The 18052-nt window shown below is 33.8% G+C and overlaps 1 protein-coding gene across 1 annotated transcript; it reads right to left on the bottom strand.

Annotated features, from left to right (window-relative positions):
* Nucleotides 1–12218: 12218 nt before the first annotated feature.
* Nucleotides 12219–13650, bottom strand: LOC134272876 (uncharacterized). Its single transcript, XM_062755045.1, has 2 exons — nt 13494–13650; nt 12219–13069 (listed from the first exon to the last, which is right to left on the bottom strand). Exons 1-2 carry the CDS (start codon nt 13525–13527, stop codon nt 12219–12221), a joined length of 885 nt encoding a protein of 294 aa, XP_062611029.1. The 5' UTR covers nt 13528–13650.
* Nucleotides 13651–18052: the final 4402 nt, after the last annotated feature.

Genomic DNA, 18052 nt, shown 5'->3' on the forward strand with positions numbered 1-18052 from the left:
ATTTTGAAGAATTTCTTCCTTAGAAAGAGAAGTATATGTATAAGTAGGATTACCACTTGTAGAATTAAATCCAAGTTCTTCTAGAATGCAATTCATATAATGAATGTTGTTACCTGCTTTGTCGGCAGGAACAAGTACGTACTGAACGTGTAATCTATCTAATTCCTTTTTCACTTCTGGTTTATTGAACACAGAAGGATAGATGGTTTTCATTTTGCCCCTCAATCTTTTAATACGTGACTTTAACATGGATCTGATACATTTAATCCATTCTGACAAGGTGTCAATATCTTCTTTTTCATATCTAGCCCATCGTCTGGCGTAATTTTCAACAGAATCCATAATATTTATGAAATTCCGTCGCCAGTTGAAGGATCGGGGTTTCCTATATTTAGGACCTTTTAAAATAAGTGATCTAAGGTTCTCATTACGAACTATTTTAACGTCACCTGTAATAATGTGTCCAGCAGGACTATAGTTATAGGGCGAAGAAGAACATGAACACGAAGGGGGATTATTTTTCAGATAGTCGATATCCAGGCCATGTAAAGTGTTTTTGTAATTGAAAAGTTTGGAAGCAATGGTCGATGTATATTTGTAGGAAATACAAGGCGTAGTCTTTAACTTGAAATATGGTGTGATGCAAATAATTGTTAAGTTAAAAAAGTATAAAAATGTACAATGCATATTTTCTTTATTGAATAATTATTCAATCAAACAATGCCAAGGACAGTAACTCATGTATTCAGACATTTTCTTAATAGTATATATTGTGTAAAATGCTCTCCATGATTTTCACAATTCTTGTATTTTATAAAGGAGCAATTACTGTGGAACATCAGAGTCATTTTAATCAACTCAAACTTTATAATGTTTACTAAAATGAACAATTTTTAATGCTAACAAACACTTCTATTAATATTTTCTCTTACTTCTAAAAAATATGACAACCTATACATTTGTTGCTATTTTTTAATTAATATTAAGTATACATATGTATTCAGTGAAAAAAATGCAGTTTTGGCTCACCTGAGATGAAAGCTTTAGTGAGCTTTTCTGATCACCAAAGAACTATATGCGGTATTAACCAACATTTGCCCCCCAAAATCAAACTTTGATGGAGTAATATTTAATTAAGTCCTTAAACAGGGGCGTATATGCTGACTTCAAAGCACTGAATAATTTCATAAGTAATGACGTCATATGTACGTAATGACGTCACAAATATGACGTAAATTTCAGTTTTTTATGAATTTTGCAGAAAAATGTACATATTTCTCGATATTTTAAATAAAAGTCACCGAGCGCATGTGTGTTCAGGATTAATATTTTGATATAATGTGTAGAATGATAATATCAATGAAATATGTCAATATTGTTCCTGAACACACATGCGCTCTATAAATTCTAAAGCTTAAATTGTTGAAATTTTGTCCATTTTGTCCTCTTTTGAAAAAGGATATAAAAATAGTTTGTGACGTCATAAAAACAGAAATTGTGAATACACTGCTCTGGAACTATAATATTTTCTGTTAACTTATATTTCTCGTACAATTTATTGAATTCAGCACATTTCAGGAAGTTTTCAAAATTTGACTTTTGTGGGGGCAAACTTATGCAATATACCGCATATAGTTCTTTCCGTCTGTCTGTCCGTCGGTAAACTTTTCACATTTTCAACTTCTTCTTAAGAACCACTAGGTCAATTTAAACCAAACTTGGCATAAATCATACTTGGTAAAGGAACGTTTGAATTAATAAAATGTAGGACCAAGCCCCCTTCCAAGGGATATAACCAATAAAAGACGAAAATAGGGAGGGGTCATTAACAAATCTTCTTCTCCAGAACCACTAGACCAGGAAAGCTGAAACTTAGGTGAAAGCATCCTAGGGAAGTGTAGATTCTTATTAATTTTTCAAATCATGACCGCAGAGGTAGGGCACAATAGAGAATCCAAGTTTTATATTGAGATAAATAGGAATTTTTTTCTCAAGAACCACTGTTCCAGGAAAGCTGAAACTTAAGTGGAAGCATCCTGGGGTAGTGTAGAGTCTAAATTGTTCAAGTCATGCCACACGGGAGTAGAGCGGGGACCACAATAGGGAATCAAAATCTGACATTGAAATATATGGGAACAATTTTTTAAAAATCTTCTTCTTAAGAGCCCCTGGACCAGGAAAGCTGAAACTTATGAGGAAGCATCCTGAGGAAGTGTAGGTTCTTATTTTGTTCAAATCATGGCCCCTGGAGGTAGGGCGGGGCTACAGTAGGGAATCCAAGTTTTACATTAAAATAAACAGGAAAAATCTTTTAAAATTCTTTTCAAAAAACATTGTACCATTAAAGCTGAAACTTAAGTGGATGCATAGTGTGGGAATGTAGATTCTACATTGTCCAAGTCAGGCCCCACACGGGTAGGGCGGGACCACCTAGGGAATCCAAGTTTTACATTGAAATATAAAGGAAAATCTTTAAAAACTTTTCTTCTCAAGAACCATTGGGCCAGAAAACATCCTGGGGTAGTGTAGATTCTTAATTTTTAAATCATGACCCCCCCCCAATGCATATTTATTTGGGTCACATAAGGTAACACAAAGGGGGGATGCGGAAGAACAGCATGGTCAAAGTTACTCAGGTGAGCGCTGTGGCCCATGGGCCTTTTGTTATGAACCATTGACATGCGAAGATGGAATAACCTTAATAGAAAAATTAATATAGGCATTTTTTATTTACTTATGACGAGACTTCAGCGATAGTTGGAAACGTGGGATAATTTATACAAAACGGACTTCAAAATTGAAATAATGGAAAACTGAGTGATTTTTTTTATTACATTCAATAATCAAAATATTTTAGCCTTATATCTTAATGGACTTTCGGGAATTTCAGAGGTGGGATCAGGTGCCTGGGTGAAGTAAGGATCCCCTTTTGTTTCGGTTTAAAAATTGATCGTACTCAGAGCGTGAGTATTGAATAAGTTCAGAAACATTAACACCAAATACAGAAGATAACGATGTAATGCATATGGTGAACCGATCACACAAAATCGAACACAGTCCCACAAATGGAAAAGCATGTAATTACAGGAAGCTTAAAAGATAAAAACGTGTAATGTTCAGACGGAATCATGTACATAAAAAAAGATAAAAAAAAAAGGAAGAAAAAGAATTTAGATAAAGAAGTTTATATGGAAGAAAAATTGTAAAATTAGACATTCAATATGACCTGACGTTTACTTATGGAAGAAAAACAAGATATCTGAGCAAACAAAATTAAACCCCGCTTCCATTTGAGTATTATGGCAGAGTCCATGTTTTGCTCTGGAAAATTCCGTTAAAAACTTTTAAAAATAAGTCCACTGTTGCGAAAATTTTTAAAACAATATTAACAAAATTATATATTTAATATATTTTGCTTATTCAAATAGTACTAAATGGATATGTAAAGATTTTACTTCCATCAGTAGGATATTTCAAAAATGTTCAACTGCCCATTGGTAGGATATTCAAAGATCTTAAAGTGTCAAATATCCGACATTCAGAAAATGTATTATTAAACAAAGAATAAACAAGCAAATTTAAAGCATTGTGATCCACCGCTTTCGGTGTCTTTGTGGGTGAGATGTAATTTTTTTTATGACATATTGTCTCAAATATGAACGCCCTATCATATGTCATTTAGAAATTATTGCCAGAATTTAAATTTTCAAAAAGAAGGTCAATCGTGAAGGTCAGGTCAAGGGGTCAGAAATTAAAGCATGCTCGGATATATCTTGTCAGTAATGTACATGTCAAATATGAAAGCCCTATTTCTTCTCATTAAAATGTTATAAGGAACAAGATGTGTTTGTGAAACACTGATGACACTGTATGGCAACATACATGTACATGAAGCAAAGATTAAACTTTTCTTAAATGCAATTTTAATATATTGCTACCCAAAGTAAGGTTTTCTCACAAGAAATACGATTTTGAAATATGTAAGCCCTAGCACCACCTGTTCATATGTTAAGTTTTTGAAAGGTAGGCCAAACTCCAAGGTCAAAGGGTCTAGGTTGTTGGTTTCTTAGGAAAGGTCTTGTCATAAGTATTACATATGTGAAGTATGAAAGCCCTAGCCCTTACCGTTCAAAACTTATGGTCAAGGTATTTTTTAAAAGTAGGTCAAACTCCAATGTGAAAGGGTAAAAGTTTTTAGTATCCGATGAAAGATCTTCTCACAAGAAATTACATATATGAAAGCCCTAGCCCTTGCCGTTTAAAAGTTATGGCCAAGGTTAAGGTTTTTAAAAAGTAGGTCAAACTCCAAGGGCAAGGTCAAAGGGTCTAAGTTGTTGCCATCCAATAAAAGACCTTGTCACAAGGATTAAATATATGAAGTATGAAAGCCCTAGCCATAACCCTTCAAAAGTTTTGGTCAAGGTGTCTTTTAAAAGTAGGTCAAACTGAAGTACTGAAATCTTCAAGGTCAAAAACAATGAAAGATCGTGCTACAAAAAATACATATATGAAGTATGGAAGCACTAGCCCTAATCCTTCAAAAGTTATGGCCAAGATTAAAATTTTTGAAAATTAGGTCAAACGTCAAGGCCAAAGGGTCAAAATTCTTGATATCGAATGAAAGGTCTTGTCACAAGGATTTATAAAAAGTATGAAAGCACTATCCCTAACCCTTCAAAAGTTATGGCCAAGATTAAAATTTTCGAAAAGTAGGTCAGACTCAAAGGTCAAAAGATCAAATTCTTGATATCTAATGAAGGTCTTGTCAAGGGGATTAAATATAAAAAGTATAAAAGCACTAGACCTAACCCTTCAAAAGTTATGGTCAAGATTTGTTTTTTTTTAATAAGTCAAAAATCCAAGGTCAAGGTCAAAGGGTAAAAGTTTTTGGCATCCAATTAAGGGTCTTTTCACAAGGATTACATATGTGAAGTATAAGCTTTATAATTCAAAAGTTATACCCAAGTACAGAAATCTCCAATGTCAAGGTTAAAAGGTCAAGGTAATTGGTATCCAATTAAAGTTCGTGCCAAAAAATACATATGTGAAGTATGGAAGCCCTAGCCCTAATCCTTCAAAAGTAATGGCCAAGGTAAAAACTATTAAAAAGAACGTCAAACTCCAATGTCAAGGTCAAAGGGTCAAAATTATTTATATCAAAGAAAATGTTTTTTCACAAGAAATGAAATATATAAAGTATGAAAGCACGAGCCCTAACCCTTTAAAAGTAATGGTATGGTCAAGGTTTGCTTTTTAAAAGTAGGTCAAACTCCAAGGGCAAGGTCAAAGGGTCAAAGTTCTTGCAATCCAATGAAAGGTCTTGTCACAAGGATTAAATATATGAAGTATGAAAGCCCCAGCCGTAACCATTCAAAAGTTATTGTCAAGGTGTTTTTTAAAAGTAGGTCAAACTCCAAGGTCAAAGGGTCAAAGTTGTTGGTTTCTTAAGAATGGTCTTGTCATAAGAATTGCATATATGAAGTATGAAAGCCCTAGCCCTTACAGTTCAAAATTATGGCCAAGATTAAAGTTTTTCCATAAGTACCGAAATCTCCAGGGTCAAGGTCAAAAGGTCAAAGCTGTTGGTATCCAATGATAGATCCTGCCACAAAAAATACATATATGAAGTATAAAAGTCCTAGTATCTGCCGTTCAAAAGATGTGGCCAAAGTAAAAGTTTTGAATTTTTGTGTAAAAGTAGGTCAAACTCTAAGGTCAAAAGGTCAAATTTGGTGGTACCCAAAGAAAGGTCTTCCCACAAGGATTACACATTTGAAATATGAAAGTCATAGCTTCACTAAATCAAAATTTATGGGCAAGGTTAAAGTTTTTGCAGACAGACAGACAGAGAGACAGCAAGACAGACGGACTATATGCCTCCGAAACTTCGTTTACGGGGGCATAAAAAGGACTACACATCTGAAAATTTTATTTTTACTACACAAAAGTAGTATTCCAAAATCTCGGTCACAGTAATAATTTTATCAGTGTTTCCTAGGTCTTGAATTTTGCTTTGAACATTAAACTTTAAAGAGACTCCTCATGACTTAAAGTTAATAGAGGAAAGGTTAATGTTGACTTTTTTCTGTCCATATGCATATGTCTTTCCACTCTATCCTCAAGTAAGCAAGGAACAATTACTCTGATTAGCTAGTTTTTTTTTTATCCTAAATTCAATCCGAATGTTCCATCAATCATCATGCCAAATTATCATTGTGTTGTTCTCAGTTAGTGATTGGTGTACCTTAGACCTAAATAGGATTTTAAAGTACATGTATCTTTACAACAATCTGGCACAAAATTCTTAAATTGTTGGGCAGAAAATGTTCGGAAGAATGGTTGGGATAATTTCAGACATTTTAATTGGTTACTACTGGTACTCAGGATTCATCTGAATGGTGTATCTGACATACAATGGAATATGACAATGAATTATTTCAGAGTGAGCATGTGGATCTGGCCACTTCATTGTCAGATCAGCTATGTTGACTTTGGCCTCACCTTACAACATTGCTGAAATACGCCAGTGAGCGTACAGGAAGTTCTCAGATACAGTTTAGCATCTTGCACCTTTTCCTGATCGCGGCCTGATGTGAGCTACTTTTTGTTATTTGTTACTCAGTGATTTTAAGTAGCGGAAAAGACCACTACAATAATAATTATGTCTGTAAATATTATGTACACAATAACAAAATATCGGTCAGAAGAACCAGACAAAACTTATAAGTGCTTGAAATATTCTTCGTTGTTTTTTTTTCCCCTCCATGTAACGTTATGAAGACATTGAAAAAATCCGATGACAATTCAGTGTATAAATAATGGTCTAAAACGCCAGTCAGCATTTTACTAAATGAAAGGTTCTATTTGCTGACAAGATCATTGTGTATCGACGATATAATTTATGAAATGTTGACTTTTGTAATGGTTTGGGCCCTGGGTTCAATTCCCGGTCCAGCCATATATATTTTTCTCCCTTTCCAGTTTCACTTTAAACGAAACTGTTGATATTCTTGTTTCATCAACTTGTTTGTCAATAAATTACCTCATTTAGAAATTGATCACACTCGAAGCACTTGCGTATCAAATCAATGGAGAAATATAAACCCATTGATTCTGATCATTGATAGCATGCGTTCATTTACCATTTATGGTTAACGCTCAAGAACACTGGCTGAATTGACCAAAGCGGAGTAACTCTGACCACAGTCCAACAATTAGCGAGGTCAGGACAGATTATTACACCCCCGCTTGAAAAGTGGGAGGGTATACTGTATTCAGTATGTCCGTCTGTCCGTCCGTCTGTCTGTTACGCTTTGGGGTACCCATCTCTTATCCGCAACTCCTCTTATACCACTGAGTGAAATTTAATGAAACTTTCAGAGAATTTTTATTACATATTGTGCACCTCCTATTTTACTTTTTGATCCGACACATATTTTGGGTTTCCTGGCCACAGCAAAACATGGACTTTGCCATTATAATCATATGGGAAGCGGGGGGGGATATCATTTAGTGAGCTCATTGCTCACAGTACATCTAGTTTTTTTTTTTTAATTCTTAAATTTATTCAAATTCTTTATGTGTAAATTGAATTGCAACGACATTAAAAAAAATATGTAACCAATTTTAAGTTAATTTAAAGTGACACGTGTAATCATAGAAAGTAGCCCAAAGATTTTTTTCCATTCATAGATAATTCTATTCCCTAAGTATGTCTTAAAGAAATAGTTTGGATTATTTTTCGTAGTATTCTACTGCAATCTTATTAAAATTAGATCTTTGATCCGCTCCAACTAGATCGCTAAACTTTGTGTAGCGATCTAGTCGGGGCGGATCAAGGATCTAAATCTAATTAGATTGTACTCTACAATAAATGGCGATATCAAATTTTTAAAAGTCTGTACAATGATGAAGTGCAGTGCTCTCACATATATTTTGTCGAAGACTATGTAACACTTTTTTGCAGTTGGCAATAAAACTCATATCAAAAATATCAATGAAAAATAGAAAAAGAAAGAAAGAAATTCTACAAAAGGAAATATATAAACAGGAAGTATAATTTTACCTAAATAACAAATTAATCTGAATTGTATAACAATGACATACAGGATTTAGAAAAATAATAACAAAAAGAATATTAAAGTATTTTTTAGCTGCAGAACTGTAGTTCTCCGAAAAAAAAAAATATTGACAGACCGGAGAGCTACAGTGCCACCCATTGAAAAAAAACTGTATACTAGTATTTATTGCGCACAAAAAAGTGCGCTGTTTCTCGATTTATTTCTCCATGTTTTTAAAACTCTCCCTCAAAATATTACTAACGGTGTGTTTCTAACATATTCTTTCACTGTTTCGACAAGAAAACATTCCTTATAACTGTTGTTAATAGCCCACCTGGGCCTGAAATCGAGATCATCGAAAATTTCGTCTACTTATTCTGCCATTTTGGTTTGCAAGATAATTCGGTCTAACACGCTTCGTGCAGATGTCAACTACGAGAGTACCTGATAAAGTAGAAAGCTACAGATCTGCAGCAAAGTATTTTTCAGATTGGAAATAAAATTTTTTTTAATTAATTGAAACAAATTTTGCACTTAGCAAAAAGATTGGGCTTTTATTAGATATATATAGTTTCTTAAAATGTATATGCTCTTCTAGGTTGCACGTGCACAATGGATAATTATTATTCATACATGTTTTTAAAAAACCCAAACTATTAATATATTGTAAATGAGAAATTAAAGCACGAAATATGGAGATAAAGACCAATAAGCTTATAAAAAAATTCAGGAGCCGATTGAAACAACAAAAATCAGTAGTAGTTGCATCTAAATGTCGAGTTGATGGCTAAAGCAAGCATTTTTTCTTCCCCTGGATAAGTTTTGAATAAATTTTGCTTTATTTGAATACAAAAATAAGTCTGTTTGTAACGGGGTGCAATTGGCACCCAAGGGAATTCCAAATATTTTTCTATGGAACGCCACAGCTGTCTTAGGGGTACAAAATATGCATCATGGTGTCAGTTCGAAAACGTTAACCTTGGCAATTACTTTTTAACACTTAGGGCTAGTGCTTGCATACTTCACATTTGTATTCTTGGTGGCAAGACCTTTTACTGGATACCAATAACCTTGACTTAGAGATTTCCGGATTTATAAAAAAAACCATTAACCTTGGCAATAATTTTTGAACGGTAAGGGCTTGGGCTTTCATACTTCACATATGTAATCCATGTGACAAGACCTTCCATTGAATACCAATAACCTTGACCTTCTGACCTTGATCTTGGAGTTTGACCTACTTTTAAAATCTTTTTTAACCTTGGCCATAATTTTTTAACGGTTAGGGCTATGGCTTCCATACTTCACAGATGTATTCTTTGTGGCAAGACCTTTCATTGGATACCAATAACCTTGACCTTCTGACATTGATATTCAAGATTTCTGTACTTATGAAAAAACTTTAACCTAACCATAACTCGGGAACAGATGGTGATAGGGCTTTCATATTTCTCAATTGAATTTCCACTTAGGAGACCCTACTTTGGGTACCAATATATAAATTTGCATTTAAGAAAAGTTTAATCTTCACTATATTGCCATACAGGGGCATCAGTGTTTCACAAACACATCTTGTTTAAACATAAAAAAACCAAAACATTTTACGATGAAATTCTCAATAATTCCTGGGTGCACTATAATATTTTAAGAGTAAGTAAGAATAAGGGCTTTGTTGAACATTTACTGGACCCTAATAATATCTTTGCAATGAATTCTTCGAAGATTTGAAAATCCAGAGTACACATGTACGTAAAATAAAACTCCGTTGATTGGAATGATAAACGTATTTATAACAAGATGTGTTTGAGAAACACTATGCACCCGGCGGCAACAAAATTTAAAAAAAACCATATTTTTAGCATATAGGTCACAGTCAAGGTCACAAGGTCATTTATCTTTGTGTCACTTGAAAGAACTTAAGTAGTGAAGTATGCATACCAAATATTAAGTCTCTCTCTCTCATGGTTCAATAGTTATGGTGAAGGTTCTAAAAAGCTATTTTAGCATATAGGACACAGTCAAGGTCACAAGGTCATTGACCTTGGTGTCATGTGAACGAGCTTAATAAGTGGAGAATATATGCCAAATATTAAGTCTCTATCTTTCTTCTTTCAAAAAGTTATGGCAAAGGTTAAAGTTTGCCGACAAAAAAGCTATATTTAGCGTATAGGTCACAGTCAAGGTAACAAGGCCATTGACCATGGTATCATTTAAAAGAGCTTAATCGGTGGTGTATGCATACCAAATATGAAGTCTCTATCTTTTACAGTTCAAAAGTTAAGGCGAAGGTTAAAGTTTGCAGAAAAAACTATTTTTAGCATATAGGTCACAGTCAGGGTCACAAGGTCATTTGAAAGAGCTTAATTAGTAAAGTATGCATACCAAATATGAAGTCTCAAACATTCATGATTCAAAAGTTATGGCAAAGGTTAAAGTTTGCAGACAAACAGACAGACAGACGGACAGACAGGACAAAAACAATATACGCCTCGGATCTTTCGATTCGGGCGCATAATAACTAGCTTTGAGTATTGCATCTATTGAAGGGGACTGAGAGTATAGGTTGGATTACGAGCATCTTCGCTAGCCAAGGGTTTTTGATACGATACTCTTCTCATAAGAAGAGTAGCGTATCAAAAACCCTTGACTAGCAAATGTAGATTACGAGATGTGGAACTAAAACTCATTCCTTATTGTCCCCCGCTTTGGCGAAAGCGAGGGAACATTAAATCTCATTCATCTGTCCGTCAGTCTGTCCGTTCGTCACAAAAACTTTAACCTTGCCCATAACTTTTGATTTAGTGGAGCTATGACTTTCATATTTCACATGTGTATTCCTTGTGACAAGACCTTTCTTTGGGTACCACCAAATTTGACCTTTTGACCTTGACCTTGGAGTTTGCCCACTTTTACACAAAAATTCCAAACTTTAAATTTGGCCATAACTTTTGAATGGTAGGTACTAGGACTTTCAAATTTCACATATGCATTCTTTGTAGCAAGACCTTTCATTGATACCAACAACTTTGACCTTTTGACCTTGACCTTGGAGATTTCCGTACTTATGAAAAAACTTTAACTTTGGACATAACTTTTGAAAGGTAAGGACTAGGGCTTTCATACTTTACATATGCAATTCTTGTGAGAAAATCTTTCATTGAATACAAAGAACTTTAACCCTTTGACCTTGATTTTGGAGTTGACCTACTTTTGAAAAACTTTAACACCTTGGTCATAACTTTTGAACGGTTAGGGTTAGGGTTTTCATCCTTCACATATGTATTACTTGTGATAAGACCTTTCTTAAGAAACCAAAAACTCAGACCCTTTCACCTTGGAGTTTGACCTACCTTTCAAATATTTATCCTCGGCTTTAGCTTTTGAACATGCGTGCTAGGGATTTTTTATTTCACAATCGTATTTCTTGTGAGAAAAACCCTACTCTGGGTAATAATAATTTTAATTTGCATTTAAGAAAAGTTGCCATACGGGGTCATCAGTGTTTCACAAACACATCTTGTTCCTTATATTGAGAAAAGATAGGGCTTTCATATTTGACATGTGCATTACCTGTGACAAGATAATTCCGAGCATGCTATGATTTCTTACCCCTTGACCTTGACCTTCACGATTGACCTTATTTTAAAAAAAAAAATCAACTTCAGTGATGATTTCTAAATAAATGACATATAATAGGGTGCTCATATTAGACACAATTTGTAATGAAAAATAACATCTCACCCACAAAGACACCGAAAGCGGGGGACCACAATTCTTTTGAATTTGCTTGTTAATGCAGTTGAAGAAATGGACTCATCAGTTAATGTTTCAACAAAACATGTATCCCCAACACTTTATATCTCTGGGATGGAACATTTCAATACATTTCAGTATCAAAAACGTTCAAAGAGTTGAACATTTCAGATTTTGTAGATATTTATTTAAGGAAATAAGGTTTATGAAACTTTTCCTCAAAAGTACAACGTCTATTGACTTTTTAAACATTTTATGGAGACGTGGCTCACGGATTAAAAAATCTACTGGAAATGTGGAAATAACTAATTCATTTAGTCATTTAGTTTAAGCTTCAGTTTAAAAGACGAAAGCTGAAGCAAAAGTATTTTTAAGTCCTCAAAATACATAACACTCTCGATGTTCCTAAAACTGAATTGTCACACTGGTTGGTTGCATTCTGCTAAATCTGACTCGGTAGGGAACATATTTCGGGAAATTCTCCCTCCTAGAGGTGACGGGAACTGAAACAGGTAGACAATTGTTCTGAATCCTATTGACGTCTGGTTGAAATGGAATAAAAATGACGTAATTTCTGTTTCTAGGCCGATTATTGATTGAAAGTTGCGTGTAGGGTATGAGGAGGGGAAAATCAGGATAGGCCAGTCTCCTTGTTCGCCTGTGGAAGGGAACCCTCAAGGGAGCCCCAGTACCGTCAAGTCTGTACGGGACATAGGCAATAGGGTCTGTTCGTCTAGATAGTACATATATTGGAGATATCCCCCGAGGAAGCTCGGATATACGTTGTGGCACTGGGTCAAACATGGTATTTACTGACGTAATATCCGGCACAAGAGATGGAAGTCTGGGATATGCTCGATCAAATTCTGCCTTTATCCTTGTATAGCAAGAGTCTGCACCTGTCAATGACAAACTAACGGGCTGAAATCCCTGATACTGAGAATAAAACACCGAATTCCGATCTCCGTTTGTTTGTCTTAAATTTAACAAAGATGCAAGTGCCTCGTTTTGGATTCTATTTGTACCACGTGCTTCATTTGCTAACACGTCCGGTAGTGACTCAATTTGTATTGGCGTTTCTATCACTTCACTGTTTAAAATTCTATAAGGTACAATGGAGTCCGAGACAATCCCTGACCTTTGTCTGGAAGAAGATCCACTTGATGTCCATTCGATCGTTCTAATGTCTGTCTGAGAGATGCACACATGGAATATGCTGATAACCAAGACAAAGTAAGCTAACGGTCGCATGTTTCCTGTTGAAATAAACAAAAAAATATCAGAACAAGTTTCAAAGTGACTTGCAGCAAGCCAGTCTGATTTTTGTCTTTAGAGCAGTTGGCTACAGAAGTTGAACTGCATGATTAACATAAAGGGGAAAAAAGTTCGGTTAAGACAACCAAAAGACAGAGGGGTCAAGCAACTTTAATGAGGTTATGTTACGTTTACTTTTGATGATTTTACATTATATTTTTGAAAGAAAATAACAATATGAATATTTACAGAAAATATAAATTAATATACGAAAAAAACTAACTTTTTCTTTGCATGAAATTTTTACAATGCGGGAAAGATCAGAGCTTGGATAATAATCATGAACATTAGATCCACATACTCTTGTGTGATTTTATATGCAGAAGAATATGGTCAGATCAGCGTAATTTTACTGTAATATTTTACCACATGAGGCATTAAACTGTTCATTGTTGGCCATTTTGATGACATTGGTTGATTTATGTGCTGTTGTGCTTTCTTCTTGTTGTGCCCTTTTCGTCCGCTTTGCACATACAGCGATTTACATGTACCATTTCTTATAAGATTCATTTATAACGTTTTGTAAAAACAATCAAATGGTTGACAATAAATGAATTGAAATACATATGTATATAGAATGTATAAAACTTACAATGGAAGGAACTTTCTAATTTTCGAAGAAAGGTACTACGTAAAACAATTATTAGGTCCAATCGAGAGAAAGATAGAATTTAAAGTACAGTTTAATTTAATTTTCTGATGCAAGGGTTTCTTTGACGGACATTTATAAAATGGCCAGTGACCAGTTTAAGGTTTGAAGAACCACTTTCTTCGAAACGATCGTGAGACTAGTTTATGCATGTTGTGGAGACTTTTTTTTTAAATTATGAAGTCTTATTCAATAATCTCACAATGAAGTATGATGAACACGTAACACGTATATAAAAAAAAAACAAGAAGAAAGTAGTAGAAATTCATCTTATATGTCATATATTGTCCATTACTATAACAATTAAGTTTGTTTATTTATAGATATCAACAGTGCCTCTACTGAACGTATGTAAGATGATATAAAAGTCAAAATTATCCGATCCGTCTTACCTTCATAAATGCCTGGTCCGGTTTAAGGGAGTTTAAGGTTTATTTTGTCATTGAAGGAAAAGTAAGCGTCAAAGGGACACAGAGGGATTGACAAGCTGAACCAGTGTAAATTTATGGTCTGTCTATACCATAGAGCGTTACCACCAGGACCCTGCAGCCACCAAGGATCTCCATTGTTTACTCAGGTCATCAAATAGTGTGATATAATGAGTACATATTATAATAATGATTTAATCATTGATGATGTTAGTCATAAACAAGATGTGTTTGTGAAACACTGATGTCCCCATATGGCAGCTTATGGTGAGGTCTAAAGTTTCTTAAATGCAAGTCAAACTCCAAAGGTCAAGGTCAAAAGGTCATAATTGTTAATATCCAAAAGAAGGTCTTGCCACAAGGAATACACCTGTGAAATATGAAGGCCCTAGTGCTTACTGTACAGAAGTAATGGCCAATGTTAAGGTTTTTATCAAAGTGGGTCAAACTCTCAGATCAAGGTGAAAGAGTAAAAATATTAATACTTTTGATAGGTCTTGTCACAATAATTACACAGGTCTTGTCAAAAATATTACACTTGTGAAGTATGAAAGTCCAAGAATCAACTGTACAAAAATTATAGCCAAGGTTAAAATAGGTAAATGTGGGTGAATTTCCAAGGTCAAGGGGTCAAATTTGATGAAACCCCCCAAAAAAGGTCTTCCAACACACCTTTAAAATATGTAAGACAGAGCCCCACCTATTTAAAGGTTATGGGCAAAGTTAAGGACAGACAGATGAACAGGACAAAAAATTATATACCCCTTATTTTCGAAATTGAGGGTATAAACAGCATTTGTGGGGATTTTGAACTTGTGATTAATAAAAATATGCCCCCTATTTTAACACGTTGTTTTAAACAAAGTAGAGAAAACCCGTAATCGAAGATTCAGGGGTTTAGCCCTGTTCGTTCGTCTATCTGTCTGTCTGGGTTTTTTTTTTTTGAAAACAAAATCCCATCCATAACTTTTGATTGGTTAGTCATGACTTTCATATATCACATGTATATTTCTTGTGACAAGACTTTCTTTGGGTATCAACATTTTGACCTTTTGGCCTTGACTTTTGAGTTTGACCCACTTTTGCAAATATTTACCCAACTTTGAGAATTGCATTAACCAGAAACGAGACAAAATCCATCCTTGATATTCATATTTGAATACGATTAATTTAATTTTGGTTGTAACGCATCATTTGATTTGATAAAAAATTAATCTATATTGTAAAACCTCAGTCCTTATGTAATCATTTTTTAAAGGAAGATAAAAGTTGTGACATGTGCTGATAAAGTTCAGAAACATCATATCACTTTTTTATGAAATGTCCAAAATACTGTATGCAAAGACAGAACCTTATGCAAAACTTTAATAATTTGCAATTACATGTACCACTGCCTTTATCTTTACAACTTATTTTAAATGGAGACAATAATCTTACTTACAACCAAAATATTGCAGTATTTAAACTTGTTCAAGAATTTATTGCAACTACAAAGAGACTTGCATGATATTGTTTTCTTCTTTTGTTTTTCAGTTGTCAAACCACAGAACCAAAACCTATTTATGTTTTCTTATTAATTTTTCAAATTTATACACATTGATATAATTGCCAGTCATATATGTTAGAATACAAATTTAAATTATATCACTAGCTCATTTATAATTTTTTTTCTTCTTAAATTGCCTTTTTATATACATTTCTATTGAATATATGTATGTATATATTTATATTTTTCAATGTTTTGTAGCTAATATTTACTTGTACATGCATGACTTTGATCTTTGTATTATGGAGAGGACTTATATAGGAAGTGTCTGCTGTCAGATCCTATTATGTTAATTCATAATAAAATATTGTTTAAATTAATAACCTCAGTCCTGGTTTGGCTTCATTCACAATAACTTACTTCAAAAATCTGCTTGACGTTACGTTTAAAATAGGAATAATTTGAAGGCATATGTAAGGGAGAAATTGTCTTGTTTTGTATACTTAATGATAGAAAATAAATTATAAGTAATGAATTAAATAGCAATTCAAGCTATACTCTTATAACCTGGGTTGGAGCAGTTTACTCTTTTTTATAAACCGCTTTGCTTTTCAATTCATTCCTTGAGGTTATTGAAAGTCGTTGTCCTTGGTTATTTAAAATGACCTTTGACGCCATGAAACATGTTGATTTTAAAATGAAGTAAATTTATTTGTGTTAAATCGAATGGACGGAAAGTTCAAACATCAACAAAACAAATATTTTTACATATTATAATGTGCTTGTTTTAAATTTTGAGTAATGTCCACAAACTTTTGAACAACCCTTCTCGGAATAGCTCTCAATCTGCTTGTATAGTTTAAGATAACCAAATTAGCTCCTATCTTCTTGATACACATTTCTATGCATAATTTAACATTGACTGTTTTTACCATTGTCAAATAAAGTTAGGCGTGTGAATTCCCTCTATTCACTACATTTAGCACGTTGACATGTTGGCCTGCTGACCTTCACCTTCTTGTTGAGGCCCGGATCCAGTACACCTTTCATTTGTGATTCGATGAAATCCATTTTAAATACTGTACATTAACATTTACTCGATTTATAGGAAAGCCATTCTAAAATATTTCCCTATATGATTAAAAAAAACTCAACATTTTGAAATAATTTATTAGATAACCAACAATTTTCTGGCCATAAATTACATGACGTTGAAAATAAGATCACGTGATGAATGTTTTCTCCTTTGATGCATCTCGATGGGCCAATCAGATACATGGGTGTGTATCAAACAGAAGTCTATCTCAGAGCTTTCTTGATATATTTTAGTAATACCCGCCTCCTGTTATAATAAAAAAGAGACAATGTTATTCTTAAATACCCGGTACTAAGATTTCATCAGAATAGTTGCTAAAAGAAAGAGGAATGGGGGGGGGGGGTGCTTATAGTGCGACAGATAAGAAGTGAAAATTTTAATCTCAAATCCAAATATTATTTGATATTTCATCTAATATTAAAATATTCTTTATGTAAAATCTCTACAATTTACAAAAATCTCACAAAAACAGAAAATATTTGCCTATGAAAAAGCTTACACACACTAAAAAGAACAAAAACGATCATTCTCTTGTACTTTAACAAAATTTTCCAATTTGAGTGGGTCTTCGCTTCATTTTTTTGAAAGATGATCCTAAAAGTTTGCAATAAAATACACATTTTTTGGTTTACAAAAACATGGAGCGAAGACCCACTTTACCTTAAAAGTACACTTTTATGACACAACATTCGCATCTTTCCGAGAAATACTTCAAGTCCATTAAGTCGCGGGTTATATCACAAACAAGATTTAAATGCTCAAAATCACCATGGGTGATGTAATGGGTGATGTAGCATAGTGGTTAACGCGTTAGTCTCAAAGCAGTAAGCTATTGATACGTCAGGGTTTTTGTTTTGCTAGGGGTTCGAATCCCACGAATACCATCTATTGATTTTATGGAAGAAAATTTTTTTACGAGATTTTTTTTTTCTCTCAGAAAAGTTTTTTTTCTCATAATTTCAATAATTAGAAGTTAATTGAAATACTCAATTCACATATTGAATATGATTTCTTAATATCGGAGGCTATAGGCATTCTGCCCGCCTTGTTCCCCCATCTTCTTTGATATTTGTGAGTCTATCATTTATGAATAATAAAAAATTCATATGCCAGCCACATGATCACAAAAATACGATTTGTTCCAACATGAATATGGGACATAAATTATCTCAGTCCTCAAATACTGAATTAATTTGTAATTATGATAACCGAAGCGTAAAACTGCTTATACAGTTAGTAATATGATTGACATATGTACGTTATATG

Source organism: Saccostrea cucullata, unplaced genomic scaffold (assembly GCF_032062105.1).
Source record: "Saccostrea cucullata isolate Sc308-1 unplaced genomic scaffold, CSIRO_AGI_Scuc_v1 ctg154, whole genome shotgun sequence".
In the NCBI taxonomy this organism is placed as follows: domain Eukaryota; kingdom Metazoa; phylum Mollusca; class Bivalvia; order Ostreida; family Ostreidae; genus Saccostrea; species Saccostrea cuccullata.